This window comes from Cryptotermes secundus, unplaced genomic scaffold (assembly GCF_002891405.2).
Source record: "Cryptotermes secundus unplaced genomic scaffold, Csec_1.0 scaffold251, whole genome shotgun sequence".
Classification (NCBI taxonomy): domain Eukaryota; kingdom Metazoa; phylum Arthropoda; class Insecta; order Blattodea; family Kalotermitidae; genus Cryptotermes; species Cryptotermes secundus.
This window is the reverse complement of record NW_019744108.1, coordinates 981188-997140: the sequence shown is the minus strand read 5'-3', so window position 1 is coordinate 997140 and position 15953 is coordinate 981188. Positions and strand designations below refer to the sequence as shown.

Here is a 15953-nt window from a genome sequence, read left to right as displayed (position 1 = left end):
CACACTTCGTTGCTTGTTCGTGAATTCTTGGCCAAAAACAATACTGTAACGATGCCCCAGCCTCCATATTCGCCAGACATGGCTCCGTGTGACTTTTTCCTATTTCCAAAAATAAAGAGAACCTTAAAGGGCCGTCGTTTTACAAGCATAGATGACATTAAAAGCGCATCGCTGAAAGAGCTAAAGGCTATCCCAAAAATCGAGTTTGAGAAGTGTTTCGATGATTGGAAGAAGCGCTGGCGTAAGTGCATAATATCGAATGGGGACTATTTTGAAGGCGACAACATTAATGTAGACGAATGAATAAATATTTTTTCCAAAATACGGAAATTCCCGTCATTTTTTGAACACACCCCGTACAGTAAACTGGACAGCAACTTGGTTTCAATGAGTTAGATTCTGTCAACGTAACTGAGTGCATAAAATCGAACACTAACTAGATAATAAAACACTTTTTAACATAGATGAACAACAGGAGGACAACTTAGACACTGACAACTGTGCTGAAGTGCCTGAATGAGAATTAACAGATGAACTATAAAAAATTATTGGAATGGTTGAAACCTTGTCAAGAGCATATTATGGAAGTTGATCCCAATACTGAACGTAGCCTTACAATTTGCCGAACAATAAGCAATGCAATTCATTGCTACAAAGAAATGTATGAAGAGAAAAGGCCAAAGAAGAAAAATGCGCAGACATCAATATTGCAATTTTTAGAGAACAAACAATGAATTGCGAAAAACATGATTTTTTAAATTATCTTTAATAAAGACTTTTGAATTTATTAATTGCGTTTTATTTATTGAAAAACAGAGTTTTTTTAACCAATTATCATTTTTTGCACGTATTTAGTTCCTCGATTAGTCCAGTTTCAAACAGTCCGGGACATCGGTGGAACCAATTACGTGGACTATGCGAGGTATTGCTATATATATTTTAAAAACCGTTTATTTGAACTTATTTCAGTAAAACAGATTTTCTTTTGCATACGCTTTTACATACTTTATCTAAAATGCTGTTTATGTCTATGTTCATTAAAGACAGAAAAAGAACCATTCTTCTATCACACAACATGGATTTAAATGTATTTTTTCGTGTTCATCTCTGCACTTACCACCAAATTACCTGCATTTAAAGCAGAATTTCGGTCAAAGGGCATGGCAGCCAAAGGGTTAATGGAGACTTCGTGCAAAATTCATGAAACAAAGACAGTGTATTGTTGGTATATTGCACCAAGCTTATTTCTAAAATAAAGCAAACTCACCTCTCTGCCAAATGGCAGTTCTCCAGAGCTATATAAGTTCTTCTTTCCATCAAATGCTGGAAATCGCCCTGGATAATGTTTTCGTCTGAATTCTTCCATGGCAGGTCTAAAATAATGGAATACAGTAAACTGCTAACAGATGAAATAAGGCAATTTTACACAGCAAGGTATTAAGAGAATAAAAACTTGAAAACTTTTACTTTATTATGTGCTACAATGAAAGGCAGGACAAGTTACAATGGAAATATGTCAGGCAAGCAAGGAAACATCAACTGCTATAATAGAACCAACATACGAGTACAATATTGAAGCCGTAACATAAATAAAACTGGGGAATACAATTTAATACTCAAGTCTTGGACAGTACAGTCAGTCATCTTCAACACCGAGTCCCCCAAAAATGTTAACCAATGAGAAATGTCCATCATGTCGTCTGAACTTCTCTTCTGACCAGCAGCTTCTTTGTTGTACACTGTGTTGCATGGCTAGTGAAATAATTCACACCTATAAAACCTGTGACTTGTCAGAGTGACGACATTTGCTCCTGCCACTTGGACTGTTATCATGCAGACAACTTTCTGCAACAGATTGTCACAGGTGACAAAACCTTGGTTCACCAATATCAACCAGAAACCAAACAAAAGAGCAAGCAATGGAAAGAGCCATCATCTCCTGTGGCAAAGGAATTCAAGACACAACCATTGTCAGGTAAGCTGATGTTGACCATCTTCTGGGATTCTCAAGAGCATATTCTTGAGCCCTACCTGGAATGTGAAACAACTGTCACAAGTGCAACCTATTGCGACATGCTCAAGAGAGGCCTGAAGCCTGTAACATGATCTAAAAGAAGAGGGAGACTGTCAGAGGATATCCTGTCGTTGCACGACAATGTCCATCCCCATACTGCAGCCTGCACTTTGGAAACTCTCAGGAAGTTTGCTAGGACACTGGGAAAAGTGTGTTGAAACACAGGGTGATTACATAGAAAAATTATGTATTTTGTTTTTGTAATCATTCATAAAGTAGTTGTAAAATAAAATGCGTGGAAACTTTTTGAAGATTCCTTGTAATTACTGTGAGATACTGAAACAAAAAAAATATTCTTAGGGCACAGTGGCCTATGGACATAATGATCAGGCATCAAACTTGGGGTGACTGATTAAATGAAATGATGGGAGATGGGTTACAAGTGTTCTGGAATGGAAGACAAAAGAGTATTGTTGTGAAAACAAGGGATGCTTGTGCTGGGTGTGTTTGAAGGTCATTTAACAATGGAGCTTAAGTCTGAGATTCATGTAGTACATACTGACATTATGGTCATACATGATGTAATTCATGCTCTAGTGAACAATCCTCTGAAGCACAATTTGAAACAAGTCATAGCCCTTGGTAGAGGACAATGAGACAATATGGCAGCCCAGTATAGAACATTTGTACCACCGGATCTCTTCATAAATGATGGTTAAAGGATTAAAAAGTGTTACATATCTGATATAATGGAGGATCAGGAAGTAGCTGGGAATCTTGGCAAAGGACATGACAGTGCAAATAGCAAATATGAGAATGCACATGGGAATTATGAAGACACTGAAGCTAGGAATGGTAAAAATAATCAGACTGCTAAAGTCAAATAAATGTTAGTGAGATCAAGAAGGAAACAAAGTAAATAAACGTCAAATACACTCAAGTGCCAAAATTCATGGGATAGCAGTATGTAAATTTATTTTTAAGTGGTGCAACCGTCCCTTGATGGCTTGGGAATGCCCAGAGTACTATCAGTTGTGAGGTGTTCTCTCGTGAGTTAGGTTGAACACCGGCCAGTCTGCTGATGGTAAGCCGACGTGAATTAACGGAGTTTGAACGGGGCATGATAGTGGGTGCCAGGCGGGTGGGACATTCCATTTCTGAAGTTGTGTGGTCATTCAACGTTCCTTGATCCATGGTGTCATGTGTGTACCGGGAATACCTTGTGGAAGGCATTTCCACCCACTGTGGACAGCGCAGTGGGCGATCACGGGTGTTTAATGATCATGACCAGCAGCGTCTAGCTAGAAAAGTCCACGGTAACAGACAAGCGACACTGGCTGAAATCACATCCACATTCAATGCAGGAGGTACTAGACGCATATCCAGCAGGTCAGCGCAGTGTTCTTTAGCGTCCATGGGATATGGGAGCAGAAGACCAACCAGAGTGCCTCTGTTAACACCACAACACCGGACACAGTGCCTCACCTTGGCTTGTGACGTCACTAATTGGATCCTGGAGGATTGGCAACATGTGGCGTGGTCCGACAAGTCACGGTAACAGTTGTTTCGGGTGGATGGTAGGGTTCGGGTGTGGCGCAGACCCCATGAGGCCATGGACCCATTGTAAACAAGGCACCGTGCAGGCTGGTGGTGGTTCCATACTGGTGTGGGGTGTGTTCACGTGGCATGAGTTGGGTCCGCTCGTCCACCTAAACCACTGCGTTACACTGCTTGGTGACCATTTGCAGCCCTTCATGGACTTCATGTACCCCCACAATGATGGGATATTCCAGCAGGACAATTCACCGTGTCATCGGGCCAGAGTTGTCCAGAACTGGTTCGAGGAGCATTCTGGAGAGTTCCGACGAATGGTGTGGCCACCACGTTCGCCCGACATGAACCCAACTGAGCATTTATGGGACGTGGTGCAGAGGTCCATTCGCACCCAAAATCCTGCACCTTCAAATACCAGGGAGCTGTGGGTGGCTATCCAGACAGCATGGTTCAACATCTCTCCAGAGGTCTTCTGTCCACTTGTGGCATCGATGTCATGTTGAGTTGCTGCACTTCAGCAGGCTAGAGGGGGTCCTACACGATTCTAGGTACCTATCCCATGACTTTTGGCACTTCAGTGTATAATACTGGAACGTGTTGGGTTACTGAATACGCCGTAGAGATCGTTAATTGGTTTATTTAACAACCTACAAATCACGGCTACAATTAATTATAACAATATTGTGGGGTTTTACACTTTATAACCCTATTCGCAATAATCAATTCACTCTATTGTCAGTAGTCAACACGTTTTCACAGTACGGGAGCTATATAAGTCCAACTGTATCACACTCCCAATTAATTCTCAGTTACACACACGTCCGGTACTTCTTTCCGCGACGGCTGCTATATTTCAACTCGACTCGCAGGCTGCTGCCTTGAGAACTGTTGATCACACACTCGCTCGACTACTACTGAACTCGGCGATGTCCACATTTCAACTGACTCGTAGCTGCTGTGCAGTTCCCTTATATAGCCGCAGTGCTTGCCTGTTGCATAATGAGTGCCCTGTCACAGTAGGAAGCAGTGCTGCGTCACCGTGTTTGCGAATAGCCTAGCAACGCTGTTACCTCGCGCCGTATTACGACACCGCGCGTTGCGCGTTACGTTATCGTGCGGAGGGGGGGAGGGGAGCGCTGACTCATCCGCCACGTCACGGTGGCCTGAGTTGCCACGTTGCTGCTGGGTAGGGAGGGTTCTCCATTGCGCAACATGTCACAATACGTTTAATAATATATATTTTGAATGTTTGTTGAATGAGTATAAAAGTCATTCCTAAAATTACTTTTTCTGTGCAGTCATTTGTTTCCTAGAGTGGGAACATATTACATTTGGGGGGAACATGGTCATAAAAAACTAGTCTACTACAGAAACTTCTTGTTCTCAATTTCACTGTCTTGAAATATTTACAAATTGTCTCAATCTCATCTTGAACTTAAAAACCCATTCTGACTTACTTCTGACCTTACTGACACATTGTGATTTATGCCAACGGACATTACGAGACAAAGTTTAAGACTGTGTATTTCAACCAATTTCAGATATTAGGAGTACCTATTAGAATACAGTCAACTCTCGATTATCCGGGGGCGGATTAACCGGTTTGCGGCTTAACCGGGGCTACTGACGCTTTTTTGAGGCTTATATGTTGTTTAACATTCATTCACTTTTGTTTCACATGGCGAGTTGTAACACTATTTTCGCACTAGTGTGAACCGAGCTCTGCATTCTTTGGTCCCGTTATGCTAACACAATGTTCTAGGGTAGGGGTGAAAGAATGCAAGGATTTGTGGAAAGTTTCAAGGACAGATACATCGCCCCAGTTAGTATCTTTGTATTGATCTTCAAGTGCGTTAGCAAAATGTCAGTCTGTAAAAGGAAGCGTGTTGTGTTAAGTATTCAACAGAAAAAGGAAAATGCCGTGAAAAAGTAAACGACAATATTAAATTTTTTTAAGTGTTAAGTGTGAATGTTCGTAAAAAGTGTTGGATGTTGTCGAAGACTGTGATTGAAATACTAACTAATTCATACTTCAGTGTAATGTAAAAAAAGTATTAAATAGGCCATGAGATGACATAAAAATGAGGTTGAATATATTTAAATGCAGGTAGGCCTATAGTATTATGAAGGTACAGTATTACAGTACTACTTTTAATAAAATTTGTCTTAACCGGGTTTTCGATTAATCGTGATTTCCATCCCCACCATTATCCCGGATAATCGAGAGTTGACTGTATGATTTTTTTTTATAAATTTTATGAATTTGTAATACATCAACGTTACACTGTAGATCATAAATATACCTGTCACCAGCACCATCCCTCATAGGAGCACACGATAAAGTGAGTGGAAAAGTACTATTTCTCCCTTTTCTTAGTAATTACTACAGTGATAACTGAAATAAGCAGAGTAATGGTATGTGCATGCATTGTGTTGTGTGTGTATACATATATATTGTGACATGTCAAACCGTTGCTGGGCGATGGGATGTGGAACAAGTTACCACGAAGACAGACTCTTGATAAACAGTTGTTAGATAAGTTATGCAACAGTAAGGAAAGTGGTGTTTCTCCGTGACGTTCCGAGCTGAAGTGCGCTGGTTGCTACACAGCATTGCAGTTCAGTTGAAAAATAGCAGCTGTGGAAAGAACTGAACGAGTGATTAAAAGAGTGATAATCAGTGATAGTGGTGACAACTGAAAAGGCACTGGGTATCAGGAGTGCGTAATTCAGTGACACTTGTAGAGCTCCCGTGTTATGCTGTAATATGTGAAGACTACTGAAGATAGAGTGAATAGATTAGTGTGTAGGGTTTGTAAATTGTGTAAACCCACAACAGTGTTATAATCAATTGTAGTTACAACATGTAGGTGGATAATAAAGCCAATTAATCTGAATGGCGTTCACAGTAGACAAAACATGTGACAAATGGGTGTCAAACCTGAAATGGATGTAAAGATGATGGCCTGCCAAGAGATGGAGGCATGTCTGGAAGAGATGAAGCCAACCTCAGTGGACATGAAACCTGAGGTGGCCCAAAAAGAAAAAGTACCTGTACCAGACTCTACAGTGATACCGGTCAGAGAACCGAAGAAGAGGTGTAGAGACTGAAATCTAGCTGCGAGACGCCACCAGAAACCAAAGGAACTGACCTGAGGAATTTGTGGATCCTGGAGGAAGCTGGCTGCTGCTTGTAGGAAGGTGTCCCACCGTGCAAAAGTGGCATGGCGCAAGAGGAACATCTTCAGGGAAATTTTGACCCAGGGAAAAATGTGGATCCTAGAAGAGATTGGCTGTCGCCAGCAGAGGGACGACACGCCACACGAAAGTGGCATGGCAGAAGGAACATTTTGTCGAGAGAAGCTGTACCAGGGCCATGGTTGAGCAACGAACCCAGAGAGTAGGACTGCTCACGAAGAATTTACAGATGCACCATTAAGGAAAAAGAGAACAAAGGATCGAGGCAGCAAGCGGCCGCTGCACGTGAGAAAGAGGGAAACCTCGATTGACATCGGAGGGTGGAGCTCGGGAAAGTTATCACCTCTGAGGAAGAAGAGGAAAACCATGGACACCATCCAGAAGTGGAGCCCAGGACAGCGATTACACCTAGGAGGGAGAGGAACTCAAAAGATCTTCTACAAGATTGTCTGCATTAAGATCGCGAAGCGAATAGTCAGATCTTCTGTCGGCTTAAGAAAGATCATAGACTGGACCTTGTGGTCGACCACGTCCAAAATGGAAAGAGAGACTGCAAGCAGTGGAGGAACCGGTAATGAAAAACACTGGCCTCCCCGGTATGAATGTAGAATGAAAGATGACAAGTGACTGGTAGTACAACTGGACTGGCTTGCGCCCTAACACAGAGCTGCTTGGGGGCGGATGTGGTAGAATAAACACTGCAAAAGAGACCTGGAGAACGGCAAGACCAAATGCAGATGTTGCTAGCAGGAACCCATGGAAACAACGGGAAGAAAAGGAATGGAGGTGCACCATTAGGTTATTCAGGACAAACAGTCTTAAGTAGGGAGCAATGTGGTGTATTGGCTCTATGTAGGAACTGTTGAACCAACAGAGGCCTCAGAGCACACGCACAATGTGAGAGTTGAGGATTGTATTGGCGCATTGCTGGGTGACAACTCTGTGAACGCATGGATAGCGCAACAGGAATTGCAAGTGACGTCACATATCCCCACTCATCCTGTAACTACACAAAACTCGGTAAACACCCCACCCCACTAGGCTGACATCATGCAACCGTAGGGCGTCCATTGCTAGGCAATGTGTACCTAGACACACCTGACAACAATACCTGATATCTGTTGCCGAGCAGCAATGTGTTTTCTATGTCGTCTGTGCCAAGCCTATATAATGAGCGGTGAACACTATTCAGCCAGTATTGAGTATGAGTTACGAGCAGTATGAGTATTGAGTATCGAGGATGCAGCATTCGGAGTTCTTAAGAATACAGAAGGTTGCCTTAAAGGGTGATTTTAGAAGACTTTATGTGTGCAACGGTGCAGTGGATTATAAGGTGTATAAGAAAACCGTTCGATTTATGGCTTAAGTCCACTATCCTTTGGACCTGAACTGACATGAACTCCACTGATCCATGCTGTGCAAAGTGTTTATATTAATCAAGATAGAGGATTTTTCACCCTTTTTCACAAACATAATGCACTACTGTTGACAATTAATGGCAATCTTACATACCTGAACATTCTCTTCGGAACTGAAGGATTAAGTGTCACATCATAATGTATAACAATGTTGTTTCGTATTCTTCTCACAAACATAATGCACTACTGTAGACAATTAAAGGCAATCTTACATACCTGAGCATTCTCTTTGGAAGTGAAGGATTAAGTGTCACATCATAATGAATAACAATGTTGTTTCGTATTCTTCTTAGATCCAGTGCCAAATGGTTAGTTTCAACAATTATTGGCTTTCCCTTGGTGCCGCATTTCTGTTGATCCTTCCTTGTTGGTATACGAAAAGTCTGAAGGGACTGCGTTAGAGCTGCAATATCGGATTTATCGCCTACAGTTCGCTGAACAGCTCCTGGAAATCAGGCAACATCAAAATGGCATACACAAGTAAAAAATATCACACATGAGGTATGAATTATTATTCAAATCATATCAGCACAAATAACAATACAATACACAACCCAGAAAATCTATTATGAGGTAGAAGACTGGGCTAGAAGGAAGATCAAAAAATAAAATGTCATTGCTTAAAAAAAGTAACAGATAACTCAGTTGAGAAGGTTGCAACATTCAAGTGCTCAGGAATAATAATGGCAAAGAAAATGACATTCATGATGAAACAGAGCAGATTAAATTCATGAAACAGCAGCCACCGTTCAATTTTGAATATTTAAATGAACGGTCAACAACATTTCTTTTCATATTTCCACACCATGATCACTAATCATTTCCAAAACTCTGTCAACAAGATTCTCGTTTTTCTTCAAAAGAAAGCACGATTCATTTTTCATTCACATGACGTAAAACTCATTACTACACTTATATTAACACATTGCGGACCGGACGGGCCATATGGCCCTCTATGTTTCCAAGCGTTGCGGACCGGTCGGGCCATATGGCCCTCTACGGTCACGTTATGTTGCAAAACGCTATATATCGCTGTGTGGCTTCGTTGAATTGTAACTACTGCGTAGATGACCTCGGGAATGATTGCTGCCTTATCTAGTAACTCGACCAGAGTCATTTCCTGTCACAACCTACACAAAATTGGCTTTGTTCTAATCCAAGCTTGCACGCATGAACCACGCAGCTACCAGTTCACATGGCTCAGAGACGAAAGCAGTTGCGATCTCTCGGAGGACAGGAAATATTAGACATGTTATCTGATGAGCTATCAGATTTGCCAACTGCTTCGTCTTCTGATAGCAAGGCAATTATCAGTGACAGTGACAGTGATGGGGGCCACAGGGCTGCCCAAAATGTGTCAAGTGAAAGTGAGAGCTCCGTTGAAAGTGCAAGTGTCGGGACAGCTACATGGAATAAAGTGGACAAAACCCCCACTTTGGGAAAGTTTACTGGTGATCCAGGGGTGAAGCAGATGCCATTGGACCCAACGGACATGTCTGAAGTTCCATCACTGTTTTTTCGAGATAGTTTCTTTGATGGAAGGGGGACATTCTTCTTCAGTCCTGGAGGGATACTCGCGTTGTGAATATGGTTTCCACTATTCACAATTCGAGCATGGTCGATGTTCAAAGACGACATGGGCAAGTAAAGAAGCCTCTTTGTATTTCCAAGTATAATATGTTCATGAAAGGAGTTGACAGGGCCAACCAGTTCTTGGCCTATTATTCCCTTCCTAGGAAAACAGTAAAATGGACAAAGAAAGTTGCACTGTGGCTTATAAACTGTGCAATTTTCAATTCATTTACGGTTTTCAAAAAGGTGAACAGAAATTCTACTTTGAAATACAAAGCATTTCTGTTGAAACTGGCAAAAGCTTGGGCTACTGACGTCACAGTGGCGGCAGTACCTGCGTCAGACACAGACGTAGTGCAGCCGGGGCCATCTGTTCGCACCCGCCGGAGGCCTCGAGCAGACCCCCCTGGCCGACTCTCGGGTGATATGCGGAAACATATTCTCGTGAAAATTGTGAAGAGTGAATATTGCAAGAAGAAACACCCTTCTAGGCAGTGCCGTGTGTGCGCAGAGCACAAGAAGAAGAGTAGAACTGCCTACATGTGCAAATTCTGCGTAATGCCTCTTCACAAAGGGGAATATTTCCAGAGATATCACATGCGCAAGCACTTCTAGGAGCTCTGGTAAGTGTTCTCCAAAAATTTCAGTTCATAAAATTAATTAGGAGATTTTATATTAATTTTTAAAGTGAACAGTGCACAAGTTAGGGTAGAAGGTTTAAAAACGCCGGTCCCCAGATTGATTTATATGTTTAAACCACCGGTCCGCAATGTGTTAATGGGTTTAACTTTCACTATCCCATCGGAAACACTGTTAAGATTTAACACAAAATTATAGCTTTGTGGTTTTATACAGGTGTAAAGCCTGGTATCTCATGTTACAGAAAAGCAGAAAGTGGGACATTTGTGAACAAGATGCTGAGGAGACTTTGTTCCTAAGAAAGAGGAAGTAATAAGAGGATCAATAAAATTACACACTGAAGAGCTTCAGACTTTACATTTGTCACTTAATAATCTATATAAATAAAAATGTAACTGTTCGTTTGGCTCTCCTTGAAGATCTCCGAAAGTTCTTCACCGATTGCCTCGAAATTTTGACACAATGTTGCAGTTGAACACGCGCGTTTTTATACACCTATTATATAGATGTCACGCCCGTGACAGGTAAAAACAGGTAAAAAACGTGTTATACATCGTCCATCGAATACCAACAGATCGTTGCCTAGGAATAACCATGGCAACGAACTGTTGAAACAGCGGATCGTTGCCTAGGAATAACCGTGGCAACGAACTGTTCAAACAGCGGATCGCTGCCTAGGAATAACTGTGGCAACAAGCTGTTGCGGCAACGAAACTTTCGTTTTGATTTTATTATTTTGTGTTACACTGCGTTGGAATTGGGCTGAGTCGTTTACCGCAGCATTCATTTCGTGAGTATAGTTTATTTTTTGTTGTTTTTCATTTCGTTTTCTTAACTGTTTCCCTTATTTTCCGGTGCAATTGGTGGTGGGATTAGGCTGTGTCGATTGATCTGCGTTTGAATTGAAATATTTCGTCGGTATTTTTTTTGTTTCTCCTTTGTTTTCCAGTTTGTGTTCTTTCCTTTTTTAATGTTTTGCAATTTCATATGTTTTTGTTATAACTTTCTTTCTTCATCTTCAGTGCAGTCGTTTCCATATTAACGCTAGAACAGACCGTTGCATAGGATAATAGGTTCCGTTGTGTAACAACGGATGAAACCAGAAAGTATACTTCCATGGAAACACGAGTATCACGGGGTCACAAGTATCACAAGAGATTCCGTGTGAAATCAAAGCAGAAACGGTTTTGATTTATTTTCATTTTGATTTAATTGTTTCGTGTTACACTGTGTTGGAATTGGGCTGTGTCGTTTACTCCTACAATTGCACTGCTGCTTGACAGTGTCAAGTGACTGAAACAATACAAAATGTATCTTCCACTAATAATGAAGTTCTCACAGTTGTAAAGTACCACGTGTACAGTACTTGAAGTGAGGCATCATCCATTTCATTTTGAATATGACAGTGTCCGATATTCCCAATCTGAATGTTACATAACCTCTTAACATTTAAAATAGCATATAATAATATAACCATCTTCTAAAAAGTATGATCATCACATACCCATTAAAATTTAACATATACATTCTACGAGTAATTGAATGATACCAAACCTTAACTCTTTACTGATATCAGTCAGAAATAATCACAATATCATACATCCACAAACATGTGCCACCCTGGTAAGTGAAAAATGTTCACAAAGGAATGGAATATTTGCAACTCACGATTTTGTAACAAAAAGAACTTCGATATACCTAGAAAATAACTTATTCAAACTCAATATTAAACATACTGCAATCTTTAGATGAATGGGTTTAACTTTCACTATCACATCAGAAACACTGTTAAGATTTAACACAAAATTATAGCTTTGTGGTTTTATACAGGTGTAAAGCCTGGTCTCTCATGTTAGAGAAGAGCAGAAAGTGGGACATTTGTGAACAAAATGCTTCTTCACCGATTGCCTCAAAATTTTGGCACAACTCTGCATTCGAACACGCGCGTTTTTATATACCTATTATATACATGGCACACCTGTGACAGGTTTGTTGGTTGTTAAAGTATTAATTGTATTCAATATTAATATACTGTAACGTGTTATATGTCGTCCATCGAATACCAACAGATCGTTGCCTAGGAATAACCGTGGCAATGAACTGTTGAAACAGATCGACGCCTACGAATAACCATGGGAACGAACTGTTGAAACAGTGGAAATAATGCATTTCTGCAGCAACGAGCACAGAACACGTGAAATCGAACCCTGGGCAAAAGTGCCCTCTATTGCGTCCGAAACTGGGTTATAATAATCCAGCTCCGAAGAGTTTTTTGGTGATACTGGACGTGATAATAATTGTACTCGCTGGTGTAAAAGTGGGCGTTCAATAACTTATTCGCTGAATTCGAGACCTGCGTGGAAGTTATTTGTCATACTGAATAGGAGACACGTGACCACAACAACGTTACACAGGTAACATGCAACATATTCTTATTATCAAAGTACACGTAAATAATGCAACAATTTAAAAGACATCAAGAATATGTCACTCATTAAAAACGTATTTTAATACTTTATGATGTTAAAATCATTAAATCTATCTTCTATCTATTTATATAAATAAAAACGTAAATGTTGGTTTGTTACCCCTCGAGGATCTCCGAAAGTTCTTCACCGATTGCACAGGATAAGAGGTTCCGTTGTGTAACAACGGATGAAACCGGAAAGTATACTTCCATGGAAACGCAATAACAGTGGGCCGTTGCATAGGAATTGCCGAAACAACAAACGCGTTTCCCTGGAGATGAGAGTATAAGATGTTCCGCTGAGTAACAACGGATGAAACCAAACACTTCTACAAGATGTTCTGTGCTAGCATTTCCTAAGCAACAGATGAAACTAACTCTTTGATAAGGTATTCCCTATCCCGTCCGAATTAGTTCTGATACTGCAAGTGGCAATTCTTGCAAAGTGTATAAGTGTAAAAGCGAAGAACAATAAATACTCGCATGACGTGCCCAAACACGTTACATCTATCTATATAAATAAAAATTGGATTGGGGGGTTGGAATTGGGCTGTGTCGTTTACCATACCGTTCATTTCGTGAGTATAGCTTATTTTTCATTGTTTTTCATTTCGTTTTCTTAACTGTTCTCCTTATTTTTTGGTGCAATTGGTGGTGGGATTGAGCTGTGTCGATTGATCTGCGTTTGATTTGAAATATTTTGTCGGTATTTTTATTTTTTTTTGTTTCTTCTTTGTTCTCCAGTTTGTGTTCTTTCCTTTATAATGTTTTGCAATTTCATATGTTTTTGTTACAACTTTCTTTCTTCTTCTTCAGTGCAATCGTTCTGCTTTAGTTCATCCAAATAATGCCTCGCAGAAGAACAAGCATAGGTCGTCAATACTCGAGGAGCGGAAGCAATGCATCGAGTAATTTCAAATCAAACTGGGGAAGAACGGGCAGACTGAGCCACAGCAAGGCGTGGCCGGGCACAGCTAGTATTAGAATATATTTAATGATGATTAGATTGGTGGCAAATGAAACACAAATAGGAATGATAAATGCATTCAACATTTGGATAAGAAAACCTGAAAGTATGTCATAAATGGGAGAATAACAAGTAAATAGACCTTAAAGCAATTGGATGTGAAGGTGTACACTGGATTCAACTGGATCAAGTCCAATGATGGTTTTTGTGAACACAGTATAGTTGGTTCAGTGAAACTTGCCATGGCCCTGAAATGTTTAGGAGCCCTGCTGCTGGTAAAGAGGTAGAGAGGTAAGTGGAACTCACGTGTCTTGTATGCTGTGACTGAGTTAATGTTGCACATTAAATTCCATTTCAATAATGTTGGATCATTTGTAACTAGCCCTGCCATGTTCCACAAAGAGAGGGACCTTACTGACCAGCCATGTAACTACAAACTTTTCAAGGTAAACCATACATTATGGAGGAATGGCATCTCAACAGGAGACACAAACTGTACCTGATAATACGTGGGGCAATCCAAAAGTTTCCAAAATTTGAATTTTGCGCCCGAATGGTTATGAGTACATTGAAATACCGCTAGGTGTCTCCTCACACATCCTTCTTGAATCAGTGTGGCAAGTGGCGTCGAGTTGAGTGGTTGGCTTTATTGCTGGTGAACGTATTTCCATTGTTGTGTTTCCGTGAGTTTGCGATGGCGTGTCTGTATGAAGTTTTATTTTAAACTTGGTAAAACCGCTGCAGAAACGCACCAAATGTTGAAGCAAGCTTTTGGTGACAACAGTTTAGGCCAGACACAAACTTACGACTGGTATAAGCGTTTCAAAAATGGCAGAACATCGACTGATGATGACGATTGTTCGGGACGGCTGTCAACTGGCACCACACCAGAAAATGTCATGGAAGTTACGGATCTGACTCTGCAAGATCGTAGACTGACCATCGAAGGCCGCTCACCTTGGAACTAAGTTATGGTACATGTCAACGAATTTTGTCAGAGGAACTGAACATGAGGAGGATTGTGGCGAAGTTTGTGGCACGACTGTTGCAAAATGAACAGAAGCAGCATCGCTTGGAAGTCTGCAGCGAACTTCAGCAACAACTTCAAGAGGATCCAAATTTTCTTTCGAAGGTTGTCACTGGTGACGAAAGTTGGGTTTATGGCTACGACCCTGAAAGCAAGCCGCAATCGTCACAATGGAAGAGCCCTTCTTCACCTCGACCAAAAAAAAGCTCGACAAGACAAGAGCAACATTAAGTCCATGTTGATCTGTTTTTGTTATATCGACGGGATTGTTCATAAGGAGTTCATCCCTCCTGGTCAGACAGTCAATAAAGAGTTGTATCGCGATGTTGTAAGACGTTTGAGGGAGAACATGAGGAGAAAACGTCCAGAGAAGTGGCGCACGAACGACTGGGTACTCCACCATGACAATGCACGACCACATATGGCTTACATTGTGCAGCAATTTTTGGCTGAAAACAAGATGGGGCAGTTGTTCCCCACCTACCGTACTCGCCAGACTTAGCTCCATGCAACTTCTTTCTCTTCCCCAAGATGAAAATCAAGTTGAAGGGGCGAAGATTTTGATACAGTTGAGGCAATTCAAGAGGAAATGCAGACGGTACTAACACCTAACAAAGAAAGACTTCCAGGATGCATTTGAAAAGTGGCAGAAACGCTGGGATCGGTGTATGCACTCCCAAGGGGACTACTTTGAAGGTGATGGTGCAGAATAAGATCTAGGTAAGATGTAATAGTTTTTATTAATATTGTAACGTGTCTGGAATCCAGAAGAGTCACTTCTATGGAAACGCTAGAACAGACCGTTGCATAGGAAACAACAGTCGCTCTATTGTAGTTCTAACAGGAGTCTCCATGGTTATAACAAAGGGTTCGTTGCATAGCAGTGACCAAGGTTATATGGCGGGGTTGAATGCATTCGCACAGTCTTGGAACAACCGCCAGGGAGGACAGTCCAGTGTTGGCCGAGATATTGTAAGCAGTAATTGTAACACTGCAAGTGGAAATGATTGTAAAGTGTGTGTAAGGCGAGCGAACGGAATAAATTCGCTATATCAGACAACGGCGTGAAGTTATTTGTCGCGTTATACACCCAACAC

The 15953-nt window shown here is 41.1% G+C and overlaps 1 protein-coding gene across 1 annotated transcript in view; it reads right to left on the bottom strand.

Annotated features, from left to right (window-relative positions):
* LOC111874416 (protein argonaute 1C) overlaps positions 1 to 15953 on the bottom strand; it is a gene marked incomplete at its 3' end in the record, with an annotated part of 45101 nt that overhangs the window by 8031 nt on the left and 21117 nt on the right. Inside the window, exons 6-7 of the mRNA XM_023869913.1 lie at positions 8401 to 8629; positions 1268 to 1373 (exon numbers count right to left, since the gene is read on the bottom strand). Coding sequence (XP_023725681.1) covers positions 1268 to 1373; positions 8401 to 8629 — 335 coding nt within the window. The remainder of the gene's footprint in view (positions 1 to 1267; positions 1374 to 8400; positions 8630 to 15953) is intronic.